Source organism: Strix uralensis, chromosome Z (assembly GCF_047716275.1).
Source record: "Strix uralensis isolate ZFMK-TIS-50842 chromosome Z, bStrUra1, whole genome shotgun sequence".
Lineage (NCBI taxonomy): Eukaryota > Metazoa > Chordata > Aves > Strigiformes > Strigidae > Strix > Strix uralensis.
In genome coordinates, this window is record NC_134012.1 from 46,098,069 (window position 1) to 46,116,952 (window position 18,884).

General features: G+C 41.3%; 1 protein-coding gene across 1 annotated transcript in view; it reads right to left on the reverse strand.

Annotated features, from left to right (window-relative positions):
* GDA (guanine deaminase) overlaps window positions 1-11,532 on the reverse strand; it is a 31,781-nt gene extending 20,249 nt beyond the window's left edge. Inside the window, 4 exon segments of the mRNA XM_074856438.1 lie at window positions 1,943-2,114; window positions 3,785-3,873; window positions 11,282-11,449; window positions 11,452-11,532. Coding sequence (XP_074712539.1) covers window positions 1,943-2,114; window positions 3,785-3,873; window positions 11,282-11,449; window positions 11,452-11,532 — 510 coding nt within the window.
* Between the last annotated feature and the right edge of the window lie 7,352 nt (window positions 11,533-18,884).

The window sequence follows — 18,884 nt, forward strand, 5'->3', positions numbered from 1 at the left end:
ATCTGTTCACTTATGTTTGGAGGACATAACAGTAAATGAAGAGCCATTTAAAGCTAGATTAACTCGTGAACAAATGTGTAGCTTCACTTGACCTTGGGACTAATGCATACTATATTGACTACCCATCCAATACACAGGCTTAAGTTACATTTTTGGATTCTAGATACAATGTAAATTGAGAATTTTATTTTATTTTTTTAATGAGATAGAAGGTGGGACATCCGACATAACTTTTGAGAATGGCTAGACCTAATTATCTGACAAACATGAAGCCAAGTTCTGTCTTTTCCTTAAAATATTCAAATTAAAGAAAATAATTACAAGAATGTCTTTAAGAGTTCCTAAAATGAGTCTCAGAAATAACAATGTCATTACGGAGACAGACTACGGCTGTCTTTCTCAGCTTTAAACCCCAGAATTCTCTACTTCTGGATTCCTGACATCATTGTAAAATTAAATCTTAAAACATTATGTTTCCAAAACATCAGCATGAAGAATTGGCTTTCCTAAAATTTGAGGGACCAGAGGAGGTTCAAGCTGAAATCTGGCAAATTTCACCTAATTTGTTTCTTTCACCAAGTATAGAAAGTGTTTATTTGAAACAGAATTTTGATTGAAAAAGATCACTGTTTTCATTACAACTCCAAAAGTGCAAAGATGCATATGAAACAGTATCTGCCCTCTGCAGGTTTACTCCTGTTTCTAACAGTTGAAGGTTACTATCAGCCCCATCAAAGACTGCAGAACGACTGGTATTCTGCGGCATTTTGGGGGTGAAGAAATTTTCCTGACCTTGTCCTATTTGATACACCTAGGGAGAGTCTAACCATTGTGTTGAAGCTCCTACAACTAACTTCCATCACCTGGCAGTTCTTTTCTGGGTGATGTAATTAAACACCTTGCACAACGAGCACTTTAGCTGTGCTGATGTCACCCTATCTGAACTGATGGAGACAGTAACAGTATGTTGAGGCACACAGCTGGGAGGTGACATCAACTCTACATTTTAAGTAGCTGAAGGCAAGTGTGCTTGTGAGTAGAGTTTATGACCAAGCTGCTCCTACATGTTTTTATGATGGTAGATAGCAGAAAGTAATTTTTTTAAAAAATTGTGTGGCATGGGCAGTATAACTATTTATTCCAGATCCACTATGTTATTATTTTGACAACACATGTTGTCACAGTATTAGACAAATGCAAGGCAAATTATGCTGGCCAAATAATTTAATCTCTCAAAGACATTTCAGTCCACATATTAAAGGATACATTTCAGTTATAGTACAGAATCAGTACTCTGCAATGTGACATAGGTGCTTATTGTTCATCAAGTGGAATTTGAACTTAAAACATTTATATTGCTCAGAATCAGTCTAGTTCAAACACAGACTCTCTCTTTGTGCCACAATACCATTGACAGATTTCATCTAAAGCCCCTGAAGTGAAAGATATTCCTGCTACAAGGACCTCAGCTGTAGAAACATCTTCCTTAATTACTTCAAAACACCCCAGATTTGTTGTCTGTGAGCAGTATCTTCTCTTTCATGTAGTCCTTGCAGAAGACAGTTTCATATTAGAGGCTTTTTGTGCAGAAATGGAAATATCCTCTGATTTTTTTTTTACCATGGTTGGTTCTCTCTGCATTGAGGTTGTCTACACCTGCTGGCTATACCAGCTCTGAGAGTACTCTTAAATGTTGGTGATTGTACTTAGATATGAGAAAAGATGATAAACAAGTTCGTTGTTAACCATGTGATTAAATGAACTGTCTTATCAGCAAGAACAAAACAAGACTGGAACTAGTATGGGACAATCTTGGCTGGCAAATAGAACAGTGGCTACTCTTAATTTTAACTGCTCTGCTATTTCTGCTGACCTGAAAACATACATATATTTCACAAATATAAATGTTGTCAAGTAGGTAAATGACATTTGCAGTACTTACAACAACTCTGGTGTATACTTCTTCCGCAAAATTGCTGTCTTTGTATTTGTCTTCTGTTGGAAACGTGTAGGTAGTCAACCACTGCAAAAGTGGTAGATCTACTCTTGTACCAGTAAATGAATACTGAGGGGCATGAATGTGTGTATCAACCATTCCTGGCATGAAGAATTCACTAGGGAAAGAAAAGAAAATTATAATAGTCCAAACAGGAAGTAGTTTTGCTTTAAACAGTATGTTTGAGCAGAATCCACCAGAGTAAATGGCAAGTACAGATTAACCTTCCTCTTTCAGCTTCAGATCTATCAACTCCAACTGTATGTCTACCCATACTCCTTTTACGGTATGAAGCAGCTGAATAATAACTTTTACACAGACTTATAAATAACTAACTGAGAGAAAAACAATGTAAGAGCATGTTGAATCCAACTATCTTTAATAATTACTCAGAGTAAATACCAACAAATTAAGCCAAACTGATTTCACAATAACTAAAATTACTCCACCATAGAATCCACCTGAAAAAGAGAAGATTTGGGCACAGTCTTGCTTTCTAGTATGAATACATTTGGAATGCCTCTTGCTGCCAGACCATTGTATTTACAAAAATGTATGCTTCCACATCCCAGTTTTCCTCTACATTATATATGTGTGTATATATATATATATTCAATCAATTAATTTCAAGGTTTAGTGCAAGAACAGCCACTGTGTCTACAAATGCAGACAAAGACACTGGTGAAAAATATCTCTGCTCAATATCTTGACAGGAAAAGCATATTTACAATGGAACTGTAATATTGTTTGTTGTCATGTAGTGTTCATGCAATCACAGGGATGAATATATCAACATTACCAGGAAGTTGCTATAATTATTTTGGTTTGTGCTGGAACTCCTTACAGTATAAAATTTCTCTCATTCCTCTTCCCTTCTCCCTGACTACTGAATGAACAGTGATTTCATCTCTTTGTAGTTCCCCTTCTTCCTGTTTTCCTGAATGCTAGAAATGCTGAAAGATCTTTCTCAACCTGTTCCATACTCCTAGCACCTTCCATTTTCCTCAGGCTATTTCAAGTGAAGAAAATATCTGATGACTTATGTATACTGTATGATTAGCCTTCCAACAAAGCATAGAGATTTTTTAACAACTGAATACTAAAACAATGCTGCAGCTCTAGATTCCAAGCCACAAGTCATTCACAGTTGTGCTACTACACGCAAAGCATAGCAGGTGCAATCCAAACCTATTTCACTTCACCAGAAAGGTGGGGTATTTCACTGGGTGAAGAAAAAAGAAATGCTCTAGCTGCAATACAGTTAGAAATCCAAGGCTCTGCGTTTAGAAGGTTTAAATCTTCTAATTTTAATAGTTTTTATTAGGGACTGTGTCAAAGCCCAAGCAATTGAGTTTTGTATCTGCAGTGTTAGTGTTACCAACATTTATTAAGTCTACAATTTCAAGCTAGTTAGGCACAGACTGCTGCTAACAAAATGGATATAAAAAATGCAATCTCAGGAAAGAACATCATTTAATTCTGTAAGCACAGGTCATGTATGAAAGCTAAATACAGCATTTGGTTCTGTGCAGTGTAAATCAGCCAGCACAATTCAGTCACAGCTGTAGTCCTAAACCAAGGAATGCAAAAGGCACACAGACCATGCACCCTCCATGCCCCATCCAGGACACAGGCAGCTCTTGGGTTAAGAGCTCTCACACAGCTGAAAGGGAGTTTTGCCCCTGAAAGCGAGACGTGCTCCCCGAAAAAATGCATTCACAGACACTCGCATTACTTCACTCAGAGAATAAACTGCATTTGCTGAAATTAATTAAACAAAACACATACTGGTTACTCAGTTCTCTTATGTCAGACTTTTTGAACCCCCACGTCTTAGACAGTTGCTCTTGCTGATCAGTTTGTTCCAAAAACACAATCTAAAAGAAAGAAAACATAGTTAGATACTTTAAACCTGTATCCCACATCAGCTTCACATAAAGGCAAAACAAGACATATCTTAAAACAGATTTTACACACTTACTACAAAGGTGATGGGTTTTCACTGAAATACTTGTTATTCCTGACTACCAAGCATGATTTTGAAATACCTGCTCACAATCCAGTGAATAACTGCACCCACTTTGTAACTTGTAAGAAGACAATTAATTAATTCTCAAGTAATACACAGGCAGAACCACACAGACTTCAGTGTCCACTGGCATTCCTGTAACGTGCCACCATGCTAGCAGTATGGTTGTTTATTGTGGAGGTGTGCAACAGTCTTAGAGGAATGCAATTACAGTATTCAAAACCAGAGGGGTCAAATTAATTGCTTTGCCTAGGACTGACTGGCACTGAGATAACTATTTTCTAATTTTCTGCTCGCATCATTAATGTTGGTTTTGGGGTTCTTTTAAATGCTTAGGAAGAGAAACGAAATTGAGGGGAAAAAAATGCAGTTGATCTTTCATTTTCCAGAACCGACTAAAAGTATGCCTAAGATCTTTGTTTATTTCAAAAATCTAGAACCTAACTCAGCTCCATTTGACTTCTAGAGGACATCAACTCTACTGATGCTGAGTTTCTGTTGCCAAATCAGAATTTTAGCAACTCTCAACTCTTTAATTCTCTGATCTGGCAATAATAGGCAGGACAACTCTCCAAGAAACAAAGAACAGGGAGTCTAGGAACTGCAATGCCTGCTACAGGCTCCAAGCAGGATCTAGATTTCCACAACACTTGACAGAGTACAGGACTTTGCTGCCTCCCCGAGCCAAAGACTGTCTATCCTAGGCTTTCAGGAATCATAGAATCATAGAGTACCAGGTTGGAAGGGACTTCAAGGATCATCTGGTCCAACCTTTCTTGGCAAAAGCATGGTCTAAACATGATGGTCCAGCACCCTGTCCAGCTGAATGTTAAAAGTGTCCAATGTTGGGGAATCCACCACTTCCCTGGGGAGATTATTCCAATGTCTGATTGTTCTCATTGTGAAAAATTTTCCTCTTCTGTCCAATCGGAATCTTCCCAGGAGTAACTTATACCCATTAACCCTCATCTTTTCCATGTGACTCCTTATAAAAAGGGAGTCTTCATCTTCTTTGTAGCCACCCTTTAAAAACAGGAACATGGTGATAAGGTCTCCCCTAAGCCTTCCTTTCTCAAGGCTGAACAAACCCAGTTCTCTCACCCTTTCCTCACATGGCAGGCTTCCCAGTTCTTTGATCATCTTTGTGGCCCTTCTCTGGACCCTCTCCAGCCTGTCCACACCTTCTTCTGAACAGTGGGGACCAAAACTGAACACAGTATTCTAGGTGTGGCCTGACAAGCACTAAGTAGAGGGGGATAATGACTTCTTTATCTCTGCTGGTGATGCTCTGGTTGATGCAAGCCAGCATCCTGTTGCCTTGCTTTGCTGCTGCAGCACACTGTTCACTCATATTGAGCTTGTTGTCCAGCACCCCCAGGTCCCTTTCCACAGAGCTGCTCCCCAGCCAGGTAGATCCCAGCCTGTGCTGCACTCCTGGATTCTGTTTTCCCAGGTGCAAGACCTTACACTTGACTTGAACTTCATAAGGTTCTTGTTAGTCCACTCTTCCAGCCTATCCTGTTCCTGCAGGATGGTTCTCCCTTCCAAACTGTCCACTTTCCCGTCCAATTTTGTATCATTGGCAAACTTAATCAGGGTATGCTTGATCCCATCATCCAGAACACTTATGAAGATATTAAACAGCATTGGGCCCAATATTGACCTCTGGGGGACCCCACTTGTGACAGGTTACCAGTTTGAAAGGAAGCTATTTCCCACCACCCTCTGGGTGCGGCCTCTCAGCCAGTTCCCAACCCACCACACAGACCACTTGTCTAGACCATAACACATCAGTTTCTCTAGGAGGAGACTGTGGGAAACCATATCAAAATCTTTGGAGAAATCCATGTAGACAATGTCCACCGCTCGCCCATCAACCAAGCAGGTTACTTCATAGTAGAAGGCAATGAGGCTTGTCAGGCATGATTTGCCTTTGGTGAATCTGTGCTGGCTTTTCCAAATCACATGCTTCATTTGACTTGTGACAGCCCCTGGGAGGATTCATTCTGTAACTTTCACAAGGACTGAAGTAAAACTGATGGGCCTATAATTTCCAGGATCCTCCTTTAAGCTGTTCTTGTAGATGGGCATGACATCAGCCTTCTTCCAGTCTTCTGGGATGTTCCCAGACCTCCATGACTTCTCAAAGATTATGGAGAGCCGCCTCACAATGGACGCCAGTCAGGTCTCTTAACACCACCGGGTGGATATTGTTGGGGTCCACCAATTTGTAGGGGTCAAGCTCCTGTAATAGTTCACATACCAACTCTTCCTTCACTGACGGTGGGTCTGTGTTTGCATCAGCCTGGATTTTTGCTCCCAAGGCCTGGGGCCCAACAGTGCCGGTAAAGACAGAGGTGAATGAAGTGTTGAGAACCACTGCCTTTTCAGCATTGTTGGTGACTAATTCACCTCTCCTGTTTAACAGTGAGCCAGTATTTTCCTTCTGTTTCTGCTTGTTGTTTATGCACCTGAAGAACCCGTTCTTGTAGTTTTTGACATCTATGGCCAATTTCAATCCAAACTGAGCTTTTGCTTTTCTAACTGCATCTCTGTACACCCTGATGATGCCCCTGTAGTTCTCAACAGGCGTTTGTCTGCTTTTCTATCCCTGGTACACTTCTCTTTTGGTTTTGAGCAGACTCAGAAGCTTCCAGTCAAGCCAAGGGGGTGTCTTGCTCTGCCTGTTTCCCTTACCTTTAAAGGGGATGAACTGTCTTTGTGCTTTCAGGAGATCATTCTTGAAATCCTCCAAGGAAGCTTCCCATGGAATCCCTCCCAGCTGAGCTCTGAGTGAGATGAAGTTTGCTCTTCTAAAACCTAAAGACTTTGTCTTAGTACTAACCTTCAGCATGCTCAGCAAGATCCCAAACTCCACAATAATGTGATCACCGCAGCCAAGGCTATTGCTAATTAAGGTATTACAAGGCACGTTTTCTTGGTTTGTGAGTGGCAAGTCATTCCTGATTGGCACATCTAACATTTGATCAAGGAATTCTTGTGTAAACACAGTTTCTGCCAGAAACACTCATCGTGTTCTAACTCCCTTGGTATAAGAGCTCATTCCTCTAAGTTCAAGGGAATATTCTTACTGCTGTCAGCATCCTTCTGCTCCTGTGAAGAGTCTCACACTGAGGGCCTGTATCACCCTCATGACAGCAGTTTCTAAGGCAGCAATTAAAAAAACATGCAAGGGCAAGATCAAATATTGTAAAAAGGCAATAGGAAGGAACTTAGGAGGAAGATCAAGAAGACCAAAAGAGCACTGTTTAGCAGTTATTTGCACGCCTATTTTTTTATGTGTATGACATTAACTTCTGCATTTTCTATTTTTTCTATAGCGAAAAATAAGCAGAGGCTGCTAAACTGTAGACAAGAAGTTTCTGGGTGCCTAGTATTTTAAATGCACATATGGCTTCTATGATTTACACTGTCTAAAGAGCAGATGTTTTAAATTTTTAATCAGAAAAAAAAAACCTCTTAAAATCATACCGTATGAATAAATACCACACTAGCAAAAATTGCAAAAATACTGTAGTCCATTAATACTTCACATGAAGCAGCATCTCCATCCTTCTGAAGAGGAATATAGCCAGTTTAATTAGCTATGTATCTGCAGAGGGCTTAGAATACAGACCTAGTGAAATTTCTGATGAGCAATAAAGAAAATGTGACTCAGATGCTGAAGTCAAAATGGATGCAGAATGAGTAATGTTAGAGTTGCTGGAAAAAAAAAAAAAAAAAAAAGGAGGAAAGCAAGAAACATGAAACACCAGATGGCAAATTCTGGAAACAGGCGTTGCCATGGAAAAGAAGTGGCTATTATATTCTCTTAGGGTGCAGATAAATAAAACACTTAAATCATGGAATAATAAAAAGAATATGTTTCAAGGGAGGTGGACACATGAAATCAACCCTAAACCTGACACCTGGTCCATTATTGTCGAATGTGGCTATGGATGAGTAAGCAAAACATCTATATACTCTTTTCAAACTTCCCAACAGAACTCCTTGGTCACCCAAGAGATGTTCCCCATTGCTTTAGGATGCATTTGCTCTAGCCAGCTTTCTAACACTGAATGCTTTAAGGTCTCTGAGGTCCCATGTTTGGACATTTGCTTGAATATTGGCTTGTACATCAAGGTAACCAACCTAGTACACTGATCCTTTAAATTAGTTCTGGACCTTAATACTGTAAAAGCAAGAAAAACCTCTATGGCAGAGTCACTACAGAGTCAAGAGATGTGCACAAGCAAGGCTAAGACTTTCAGCTTGTAAAGAAGGAAGTCAAAGACAATAACCAGCACTTTGGGAACGGTGTATCATGAAAAGCAAGACCAACAGCTGCTAACACCAATGCCCAAACACTTTGATCAGTTCTGATGTGTCACCCATGTGATGGGGCTAAAGGACCCAAAGATGAGCAGCTGAGACCTCCCTATCCTCATGCCTAGCTCAAGCCTTTTTTATTCCAAGAGATGCCCAAAGCTCCTCCATCAACACATAGCTGGTCCACTAAACTATTCATCAACCCTGATGCGGTCAACCCTGACTGCCTCCATGCACCGCAGTGCAAGTAACTTTGCTACCAAAAGAATGGAAGGTGAATGATATTGGCTGAAGGAACACAGGTTTTTCTGGTCCAGCAGTGCCTGTGTTGTTTCTGGCTGTGACATGCATAGATGAACATGAGTAAGGGGTCCATCCTTCTTTTCCCTGCCACATACTTCTCTTTCCTCACTGTTCCCACAATGATTAGCTGTCTTTTACAATTAGAGACATGATGTCTATTGCTTGCCTAGTTCCCAAAACTAGAATGTGAAGCTAGATGAGAGACAGGAGCACTTACTAGACCCAGCTCCTGAACAAACAGCCCAACCTGCTGACAAAAGTTAAGCAATGAACTCCAGATGGATGTTGGTGCCTTGGTACATTCCTCCTTGTAGCTAACACACGTCACTTGCTATCCCAGCTGGCTTAATTCAAACACTTATGTTTGGCAGTACTTAACAATATTAATTCTTATTTCACAACTCTTGCTCTTTTCAAGCCTTCAACAGGAGCTTTTAGCTTCTATTTACTTAATATTCTACACAGCTAAGCTAATTGCACCAACATTTCAATCATAACTCACATTTCACAACTGTCTCCACTTTCTTTACTCTGAGGAATACTACTCTTTCTATTTGCCGTTCCTCAAGCACCACACTGCTCTGCAAACCATTCAGTTAAACACAGCCCTTGTTTTGCTAACTTAATGATAACTTGGGTCTTCATACCCGACAGCATGATTTTTCCTTGATAAAGCTCCCTTTTCATCTACAGGCAAAGCACAGAGAGCTGACATTTCATCTGTGGCCTTTACCAGCCAAGTATCCTCACCTGCAGTGGGGGTCTGGGCAGTGTTTCTGTGGGGCTGGTTGTATGCTCCTGTCCCTTGGAGGACAGGACATTGCTGTTCACAAAAGCTCATCTGTTCACCCTGTCAGAGACTGTGCAAGATTTTTCCATGATGGAGTCAGCAACATGAGGCAAAAGAAGAACCTATTTAGTTTAACTTATTTCTTTGAGAGTAATGCTGAAACAGTTACAGTGTAAATCTGGACAATAAAGGTAAGCAATTTTCTAACCACCACGTCCTTCTTGAAAAGTCAACTCTTCTGTGATTCCAGTGTTAGTTCTGCATGAGGTTAAATTATGAGAAATAGGCTGAAGAGTTCCCAAACTCACTGTATCAGACCCTGGAATAGTAAAATGCCAAGAATTTGTATGAAAAAGAGAAGAAAATTAAAGTCCTTGTTACTGTACTCTGGTGGGAATTTTCTTTTCGGACAACAGTGTTTTACTAGAAAATTTTTTTTTAAAAGAAATAACTGCATGAAAATGTGCCAATTTATGCAAGGAAAACAATATCCAGTGAATCCTTGTTCACTAGGAAAAGGGAAGAGAGTGACTGAGAGCACAAATCCCTAGGTATAGCTTATTAAGGTACCTGATTTTCAAAAAAATCACTTAAAGGCCTTGATTTCCTAAGGATACCAAGTGGGGACCCTTTTCTGGAAACTGCCATTAGAGAGAGCAGGATGGGATATAAGTTTCTGCCTCCTGCACCTGAGTTACACAAACCAAACCATTTTTCACTCAGACCTATTGTTTTTAGCTGACATCAGACAATACACAGTTATATAAGTCTTTATTCCCCTTCTGTACATCAAAATACAGCTTCTCATAGACCTTGCTATGCCTTGCACCAGAGTCCCCAAGAGCTGTAAGAGGGCTGTCTTGAAACAGGCCCTCACGGACCTGTATGAACAGAGAAAATAAACAGTGTAAGGGCTCAAAGTGTGCTTTGCACAGATTTCAAGTGCTACTGAAGTCTGTTATTTAGCAGCAAGAAAGAAAATTACTTCTCTTTATTATATATAGGGTACCTATATATATTATTGAGTCTATAAGAAATTACCAGTTTACCTACACAATGTGCACTGTGAAACTCAGTTTCACCTGTGATATTGTTAAAGGAAAGATACAGTTTCCCAGCCAGAATCGATCCTGCATGGTCAGTAAGTGCAATGCTTGTTTTGAACTTGGCTTGTAACACTAACATGCCCGACGTCACCATCTTCCTAACTCTTTGTGGGTATATGCCATGTTTTCTCTTGTGACAAGAAAACAAAAGCCCTTACTCAGAAGGCTGTGCATGAGTACAGGGGGTACACCGTAATTAATCACAATCATTATTTTGACACTTTTGAGAATGAAAACCCCCTTTGTGAAACTGAAAGAAAACTGAGAGTATTTGAAAGAATAGTGCCTGGTCCAGGCGCGCTGCTGTTTTGGAAACGCTTAGCACACTTCAAAACCAGATATAGGCTGCTTGAAGGCTCGTGCTAAGGCGATATACATACCACCCCAGTTACCTCCCTCACCTGCAGGCATGAAATCCCTTCTCTGCGGCTCTTCTTTCTTGCCGACAGACACCCAGCACGTCGAGTGCAAAAATTTTCCACTTTCTCCCTACAGACGGGCGGAGGCGGCCCTGCCCCTCACCACCCCCGGACCAGGACTCAGGACCGAAAAGGCTCCTTTTCACCCCGAGCTAGGGGGGCACTAAGGACAGCGGGACAGCCCGAGATCACCGCTCGGCGGCGCGGAGCGGGTCGGGACGGGACGGCGGCATCTCCCCGCGCCTCCCCCGGCCGCCCGGACCGGCCGTCCCCACAACGCCCATCCCTTCCCCCGTCGCCCGCGCTCACCGTCCCGCTCTCGTCCACCCCCAGCAGGTGTCTGTGGAGGATCTCCATGGGCGCGGAGGGGCCGGAGTGCACGAAGGTCCCCTTGAAGACGTGAGCGAGCGGACGGCGCTGCGGGGAGCCCATGGCGGCGGCGGCGGCGGCCGGCGGGGCTCGCCTCGCCGCGGCGGAGGCGGCTGGGAGCTGCTAGCCAGCGGACTGCCGCCCCTCCGTGTCTCCCGGTGCCGCCGCCGGCTTCCTGGAGCTGTCACCATTTCCCCACCCCTTGGTGACTTTTTCTCTTCGGGGAGTGGTTTCGGGGAGTGGTTTCGACAGAGGGAGGGCGGGAGGGCGGGCCGCCCCTTTCCCTTTCCCCTTCCCCTTCCCCTTCCCTCGGGAGGCGGGAGGTGCCCGCGGACGGCCGGGAGGCGGCCGAGAGGTGCGCGGGGTGCCCCCCCCCCGCCCTAAACCGTCAGCCACACACACCCCCCCCGACCCCCCCGCTGGCATGGGGCCGCGATGTAAGAGGCGCAAAAGCCTGGAACGAAGCCCAGTGGGTTTTGGGGTCCCAGTTACTTTCTGAGAAGTGGTGAGAGATCACCCCAGGTGTCTGGCACTACTTGGCGAGTGTCCGGCAACTAACTTTTGCAACCAGTCTCTAGGTTGTAGCCACTTTTTAAAGTTTAATTTACAGCTTGAGTTTGTCAGTTTGCACTGCAACAAGCTGTCAGCAGCTTGTAACCTGTTGTTCTGTGCCTGGAGCACTAGGAAACATACTGTAATTTAAAAATATTACAGACTTTAGACATGAATTTTGAGGCGACAGTTACTGCTTTATTTCACCTCTTCTGTTGTACTCAGTGCTCCAAGATAATTCTGTCTCCTTAGTCCTCAGCCTGTGTATGCGCATTAGTAGGATATAGGAATAGAAAATAGATGCCAGCTGAGGTATCAGAACTACCAGAAGAAAGCAGCCAAATGCCTCATTCAGTGGAGGCGGTCTACAGAAAAAGTGAAAACAGCATCAGGAAAATTAAAGGTAGAGAAAAATTAATTTTGTTAACCCAGAGAACCTGCACTTCCAGGACCATATTCTGCTCCAACAACCTAAGTCAAAGGACATCATGAACACATGCTAGGAGGATCACTAGTGAGAATATTGGGATAGGACTTCATAGGGCCAGAATGATGTACGCCAAGGATAACACCATGAGTGTCCTCTGAATTTCCATAAGACACCTTTCTTCATTAAGTGACGGATGAACTTGGTACCCAGGGCACTGACGTAGTCATTCTCAAAGCTGGATTGTGAAGTTCATAGTTTATCATTAAAAGACCTTTGCACTTCCCACTGTGCTGACGCTATACAAATGCATAGCAGATTATCTTTCCTACAAGCTCTCCAGATCAATGGTGGGAGGAGAGAAAGACACAGTGGGAAAGCACAGAATGAATTTAATTTTATTCTGCTATGGGCAAATCACAAGCCTTTATCTTGCTTTCTTTGCATAAGAATGCTTTAGATTGCTGTGAAGGAAGTTTAAAAAATAGTGGACTTACTAATGCCAACTAAATGATCTTACCTGGACTTTGCTGTCAGCTTGGTCAGACCACAAAGAGCGTCCGAAATTAAATGGACATGTGAAAGGGACTCTTACATGCGAGTTGTTAATTTCTTGTGAGAGGTCTTGTAGTTTACGACTTGCAATGAGATAACATGGATTTTTTTAAGACACATGGCAGTTTTTTATTGTATTTCTAATCTCTTTGACATGAGAAGCTAGCAAACAAAACACAAATTGATCTTGCAGGTTAATCTGGTTTGGAGAAGAAACTGTCATGAGAATCCTTCATGCAATTCAGTTCATCTACTGTAATACTTCCTGCTTCCTTGAACAGCAGAGTAATAAATTTTTTAAAATAACACCAAAAGTCTTTTAAATTAGCACTTGCAAAAACCCTCTTTCAAAGGTGTTTCTCAGGGTGGTACTGCTGTGTTTATTAAGGCTGCAGCTGAAATGAGCAGTATTCCAAGCTGTGATCCCAAGCGAGGAAAATTATCTTTTGCTCTATGAAGGATAAGGAGTGAGAGAGAGGCTGGTTTTGCCACTGAACAACAAAAGGGAGCAGGGCTGAGAAATAGCATGAACAGAGATCAAGCCCTGCAGAGGTAAACTCACTTGCTCCTCTGTGAACAGAGGAGTGAAAACAATTTTCCCCAGCAATAGCTACTGCTCCATACAACTTGCCTCTGCCCTCGTGGCAGCAGCTAGCCTGATTTTCCAAGGTAGCTGGTTCCCACTGTATGTTGTCCTCTCCAGTATGGTGCCCTGTATATCTGTGTGCTTCACTTACATCAGGCTATACACAGCTTTTGGTTTGAAATCCTGAGCTCTTGTGCTGGCTGCTGCCCAGACACACTACACTACTGTCCAAAGAAATATTCAGCAGAGCTCACTGTTCCTGAGAAACCCTCTGCTTGCATTTGGTGGGGATGTGGGCCGCTCCTGAGAACGTGAGACTGCTTCAACCCTGGTTTTCCATTAAAAATCTCAGGGATTTCCTCCAGCTACTCTTACATAAAGGGTGATACTTACGCTGGTGATTTCAGTGAGATTTAATCCAGCCTGTATTTATCCATGAGAAGAAAACCAAAACCACTGACAGTTTCTTCCTTTAGCACTTTTAGGGAGAAATGTCAATAACAAACACAGTTAGTGATAAATTTATTGCCATAAATAGGTTCCAAATACTCTGAAGTTGGGTAATTTCACTGCTAAAAGAACAAGAGTTCTCTTCTGCTTTTTCCAGCTCTCATGTGGTAGAGTGTGGAAGCCCCTGAAGAGGGCTAGTGGAAGCATGGTTAACAACCTTCCCTTCTCCCAAAGTTTCTTTGATTATCAGCTTGCAACGGTACACATGTATACTCTAGATATTGACATGGCTCAAGATGAGACCTTGGCCAGCTGTGAAAAACTAAGTCATTCTTCCAAGATACTGTAAGAGGATTACACTGATGCATGATTAGTTTTGCTGGGATACACTGGGCTAGGCATTTTACCTCCTTGGATAGAAATGTAATGCTCAGTTGTGACTGTTAACTGCTAATTAAAGAGTGAATGAAATAACTTGCTCTTTTTTACAAAACAATTGAGGGTCTGGAGAAAGCAATTTAGCTTCTTACAAATTACACAGTGTTTTGTCTGAATAACATTTTTAAATTCATTTTAGCTTTAGAAACTCCTTGAAATCATCATACCTGGATTAACACCTTTACATTAAAGTACATAATCACTGTACTTTGATCTACTGCTGCTAAAAAAACCAGTCTGTCTCACCATTCAGTAGCTTTGCAGACTCTTTTTCTTCTAAAGCATTGTCTTCTAGTCAGTGATAGAAATGAGTCTTTGGTCCAAATCCTGAAGCCAAACAGCTTCAGGACTAGAAGAATAATCAGTCGATGTACTCCTAGGAGCACGGGGACAGATTTTAGCAAGATTAGTGTCTTCATTCTCATTAACACTTTCTGATCTTTTTCTTCACTTGGTATACTATACAAAGCAAGAATTCAATGCCTCGTTTCAAAGTTTCAGAGCACTTAAGCTGATCCTGCAACATCTGAGATATATAAGAAAAAGGAACTTGTTTCTCTCCCTGCTTTCAAAAAATAGTTGATGGAGTACCTGCCACTACACAGAAGCTCCTATCATCAGAACTTTGATGAGCTATGTGCCTGCAGAACCTGAACATCAGGGCACAATAATTATTATTCTGATATAGAAGTGAATGTTCTTATTGCATTTTGTGGTCAAAATGTACCTTGTATACAATTTGTAACATAGCAACTAAATCAGTGGAGAGAAAAAATATAATTGATTTACCTGCTATTGAGTGACTTTTGTCTCCAGAAGAAAGAGTTGAGTACTCAGCAAATACTTGGAATTCATAAAAAGAAAGCGAAGCATGATAAATATCTAATCATCTCGAGTGTGAAATTAAGTTAGGAGCTAGAGTTAATCCAGCACAGGCTACTTCAAGTACCTCATTTTCCCTGAAACTTTTATGTCATCAACATCTGTTTACAATACTTTTTTTTTTTCCAACTCTATGTAAAACTGAAGATTACCCCACTCGAAAAGAGTAAGAAGCAATGACCATACATACAAGCTCCATTTCACTTACCACCATGGACATTCACTCTGCAGGTCCCAGACAGAGCTTTCAACCTTTGATTCCCAAGTCTACAATGGTTTGGGAGGCAAGGCTCGGATATCTCCAAGGGAGGCTGGAGTTACCTTCTGATGCTTTCCACCTCCAAAGGGGCCAGTACTGGCATAGTACTGTCATAAAATATCCCATCATTAGAATTTAAAGATAGTACGTCCTACTTTTTCACTGATAACATAATTACCTGAAGCTCAGATTAGCTGATGTTAGTTTTAACACTGACAAAGATTTTCTGTTTTACTGCCAAGGCTTGTTCCTAACAGGAATTGTAGTAACTAAGCTGGAGGAGTTCTTAAGAAGAGACAGGAAATACTACACAAATATTGGTAAAACTCATCTCTCACTAGAAGTACAAGCATGAATGGGTGAAACATCCCAAAAGATGTTGTTGGCAGACTTGTTTTCAGTTTCAAGACACAAAGGATGAATCAATACACTTGCTAGACTTGACCTCTGCTCGTGCTAAGAGAGAATAGAGCAGAACGAGGGTGTCTGCTGTTGTTAACAGAGGCTTGTGGGGAACAAATTGAACCAGGACTCGGTGTAGTTGCCTGAGCTCTTTCACTGAGAAAACTTTGTGCAATTACATTACATGGTGAATGCAACACATGTAATAGTACAGTGTCCTGATTTCAGCTGGGACAGAGTTAATTTTCTTCCTAGCAGCTGGTACAGTGCTGTGCTTTAGATTTAGTGTCAGAATAATGTTGATAACACAGTGATGTTTTAGTTGTTGCTAAATAGCACTTACACTAATTAAGGATTTTTCGGTTTCTCGTGCTCCGCCAGCAAGCAGGTGCACAAGAAGCTGGGAAGGAGCATGGCCAGGACATCTGGCCCAAACTAACCAAAGGGACATTCTATACCATGGAATGTCATGCTCAGTGTATAAACTGTGGGGAGTTGGCTGATTGGGGTGGGTCACTGCTTGGGCATTAGTCAGTGGGTGGTGAATGTTTTCACTGTGCATCACTTGTCTTTTCTTGGGTTTTATTTCTCTCTTTTTGTTATATTCCTTTTCATTGTTATTATTGTTGTTTTATTTTATTATTGTTGCTAATATATTTTATTTTAGTTAAACTGTTCTTATCTCAACCCATGAGTTTGACTTTTCTTTGATTCTCCTCCCCTTACCACTGGGAGAGGGGAGGAGTGAGTGAGTGACTGCATGGTGTCTAGCTGCAGGCTGGGGTTAAATCATGACAAACAGGATCAGTTGGTTTCTAGTCATGAGATCATCATAAACCACTGTACTTAACTGTTGCAAAAAACTGTTTTGTTTCATTTTCAAGCTCAAAACCCATAAAACCAAATAATATATTGCAACATATTACCAGTGACTAGACATTTATCTACCTTTGCATTGTCAGCAGAAGATAAAACCCTTAAGACATGCAGACAAAAATAACTTGTCATAGGGAATTAAAGTGAGCAGTTACTATTGATTTCCTCTTTAATGCTGTCCACACATGAACACTTTTCCTGCTTTAAAGGGGAGCAAATGACTGCTTCTTCCTCCTTTAGCCTTGCCTGACAGTGGTGACTGATAATCCTGATGAGCTAAGCTGTCCAATGTGCTTCCACTTATACTGGAATTAATTTTCTACTCAAGTGATTTGTGAACCCTGAACCATGATGAATAATCTAACTTGCAAAAGTAATTAATAATGCATGCATCAAAACCTACTCCTGTAAATTAGCTTAATAATTGCAATGTATTAACCAACAGTTGCATTTCTAAGCTGTACAAAGGACCTCTTCGTTCATGCTAGCGTTCAGTCAAGTAGTAAAATCATTGTGAAAGGTTTTGTGATCGGGTTGGTGGACGCCTACTAGAAATATAAAAGTAATATCACAGTATTATTATTTCATCACTTTATTCCAGAAGATATTAAAACATAAATATATATACTGTGAGAATTTAAAAAAAAATTCACTTACTGAATTCGAATGGTAATAGTAATGTGTGTAAGCTGAATTAACTAATTTATTTATTCACAGGTATGTAGTTTTATGGATTACCAGCTCTGGAATTGAAAAGGAGTTTATTTCTATGACCTCTTGACAGAAAGTTTCTTCTATCTATCCAAAACCAGGTATCTAAGATGTCTAAAAGTGGCAGTCTCTTATTTGAGGTATACATTTCCAACTTCTCCATAGTTCCTCTTAGAGAAGAAGAGGGAGAGGGAAGGGTTGGGAAGAGCGGGGTGGTGGAGAGAAAAGAAGGAAGTTATCAATGATAATCATTATGTAGATGTGTGTGTCAGTATTATTTACCCAAGTTCAATCTGAGAAGCTGATGAAAGCCCCCTTACCTCCCCAGAAGGCAAATACGTACAATGAATGGAAAAAAGTGGAATTTTCACCATTTAAAGGTTGATCAAAATATTCATTGTTTCATAAATGCTTCCCAGCCTCACCCCTTTCCTAACAGGCTTTTATGGGATGCTGCCTACTGGCTAAGAAGCCCTATAACCTAGAGTACTGGTCAGTATCCTCTGTAGGGACCATGTGGACAGGTCAAAAAATATGATTTTCTAAGGCTGCAAAAGAACAGGTGTTGATGGGCCTTAATTTTTCCTGTATCCATTTCCTTAGTCCTAGTTTTTGTTTATGTTTTGCTTGTGTTTTCCAGGAGGCTTTCAGTAGTGTGAGTTTCCCTCATAAAATTACTGTTTTATCTTGCTTGCTGACTCTCAAACACTCAGTGGTATAACTCCAAAGTACTACATGTGTGTGCCATATTGTCACCCAATAAATGTGTTTACGTTAGCAATTTACTGTGCTGGACATGCAAATTTCCCAGATGAGATTTTTTTTTTTGGGTGCAGATTTGTCTTGTGTCTACATTTAGAGTCATGCAGTGCACCACTTGTGTGCTTGGCATGGTTTCCCTCTTGGTCAGAGGGAACCCATGATGACATTAAACCACATAGAGGTCCCCACCTGCAATGTGTCTGCAAGGTCCTTCAGTAGTTTGCTCTTTACATGTGCCCAGGTTTCTGTTAGTAAAGACTAGGTAGTCTGGGATGTTTCTACAGAAATCTGGTTTCACTTATCAGCTGTGGACATATTCATCTGGGGATCGCTTATTAGGTGTGGACACATGGTGTGTACTAAAGACCAGCAACTAGCATGAACTCCATCGCTGGTAAACACAGCTTGGGTATATAATCCTAGAGCCATAACAGATAGCATCAAATCAAACTGCTATCCCTTTGAATCACACCAGTGAGTAAAATGGGATCCTTAAGCCATTAAGGACACCATCCCACACAACATCCTTGTCACTAAATTAGAGAGAGATGTGTTTGATGGATGAACTATTAGATGGGTCAGGAACTGGCTGGATGACTCTATCCAAAGAATCAATGCCTCAGTACCAAATAGACTGGGACTG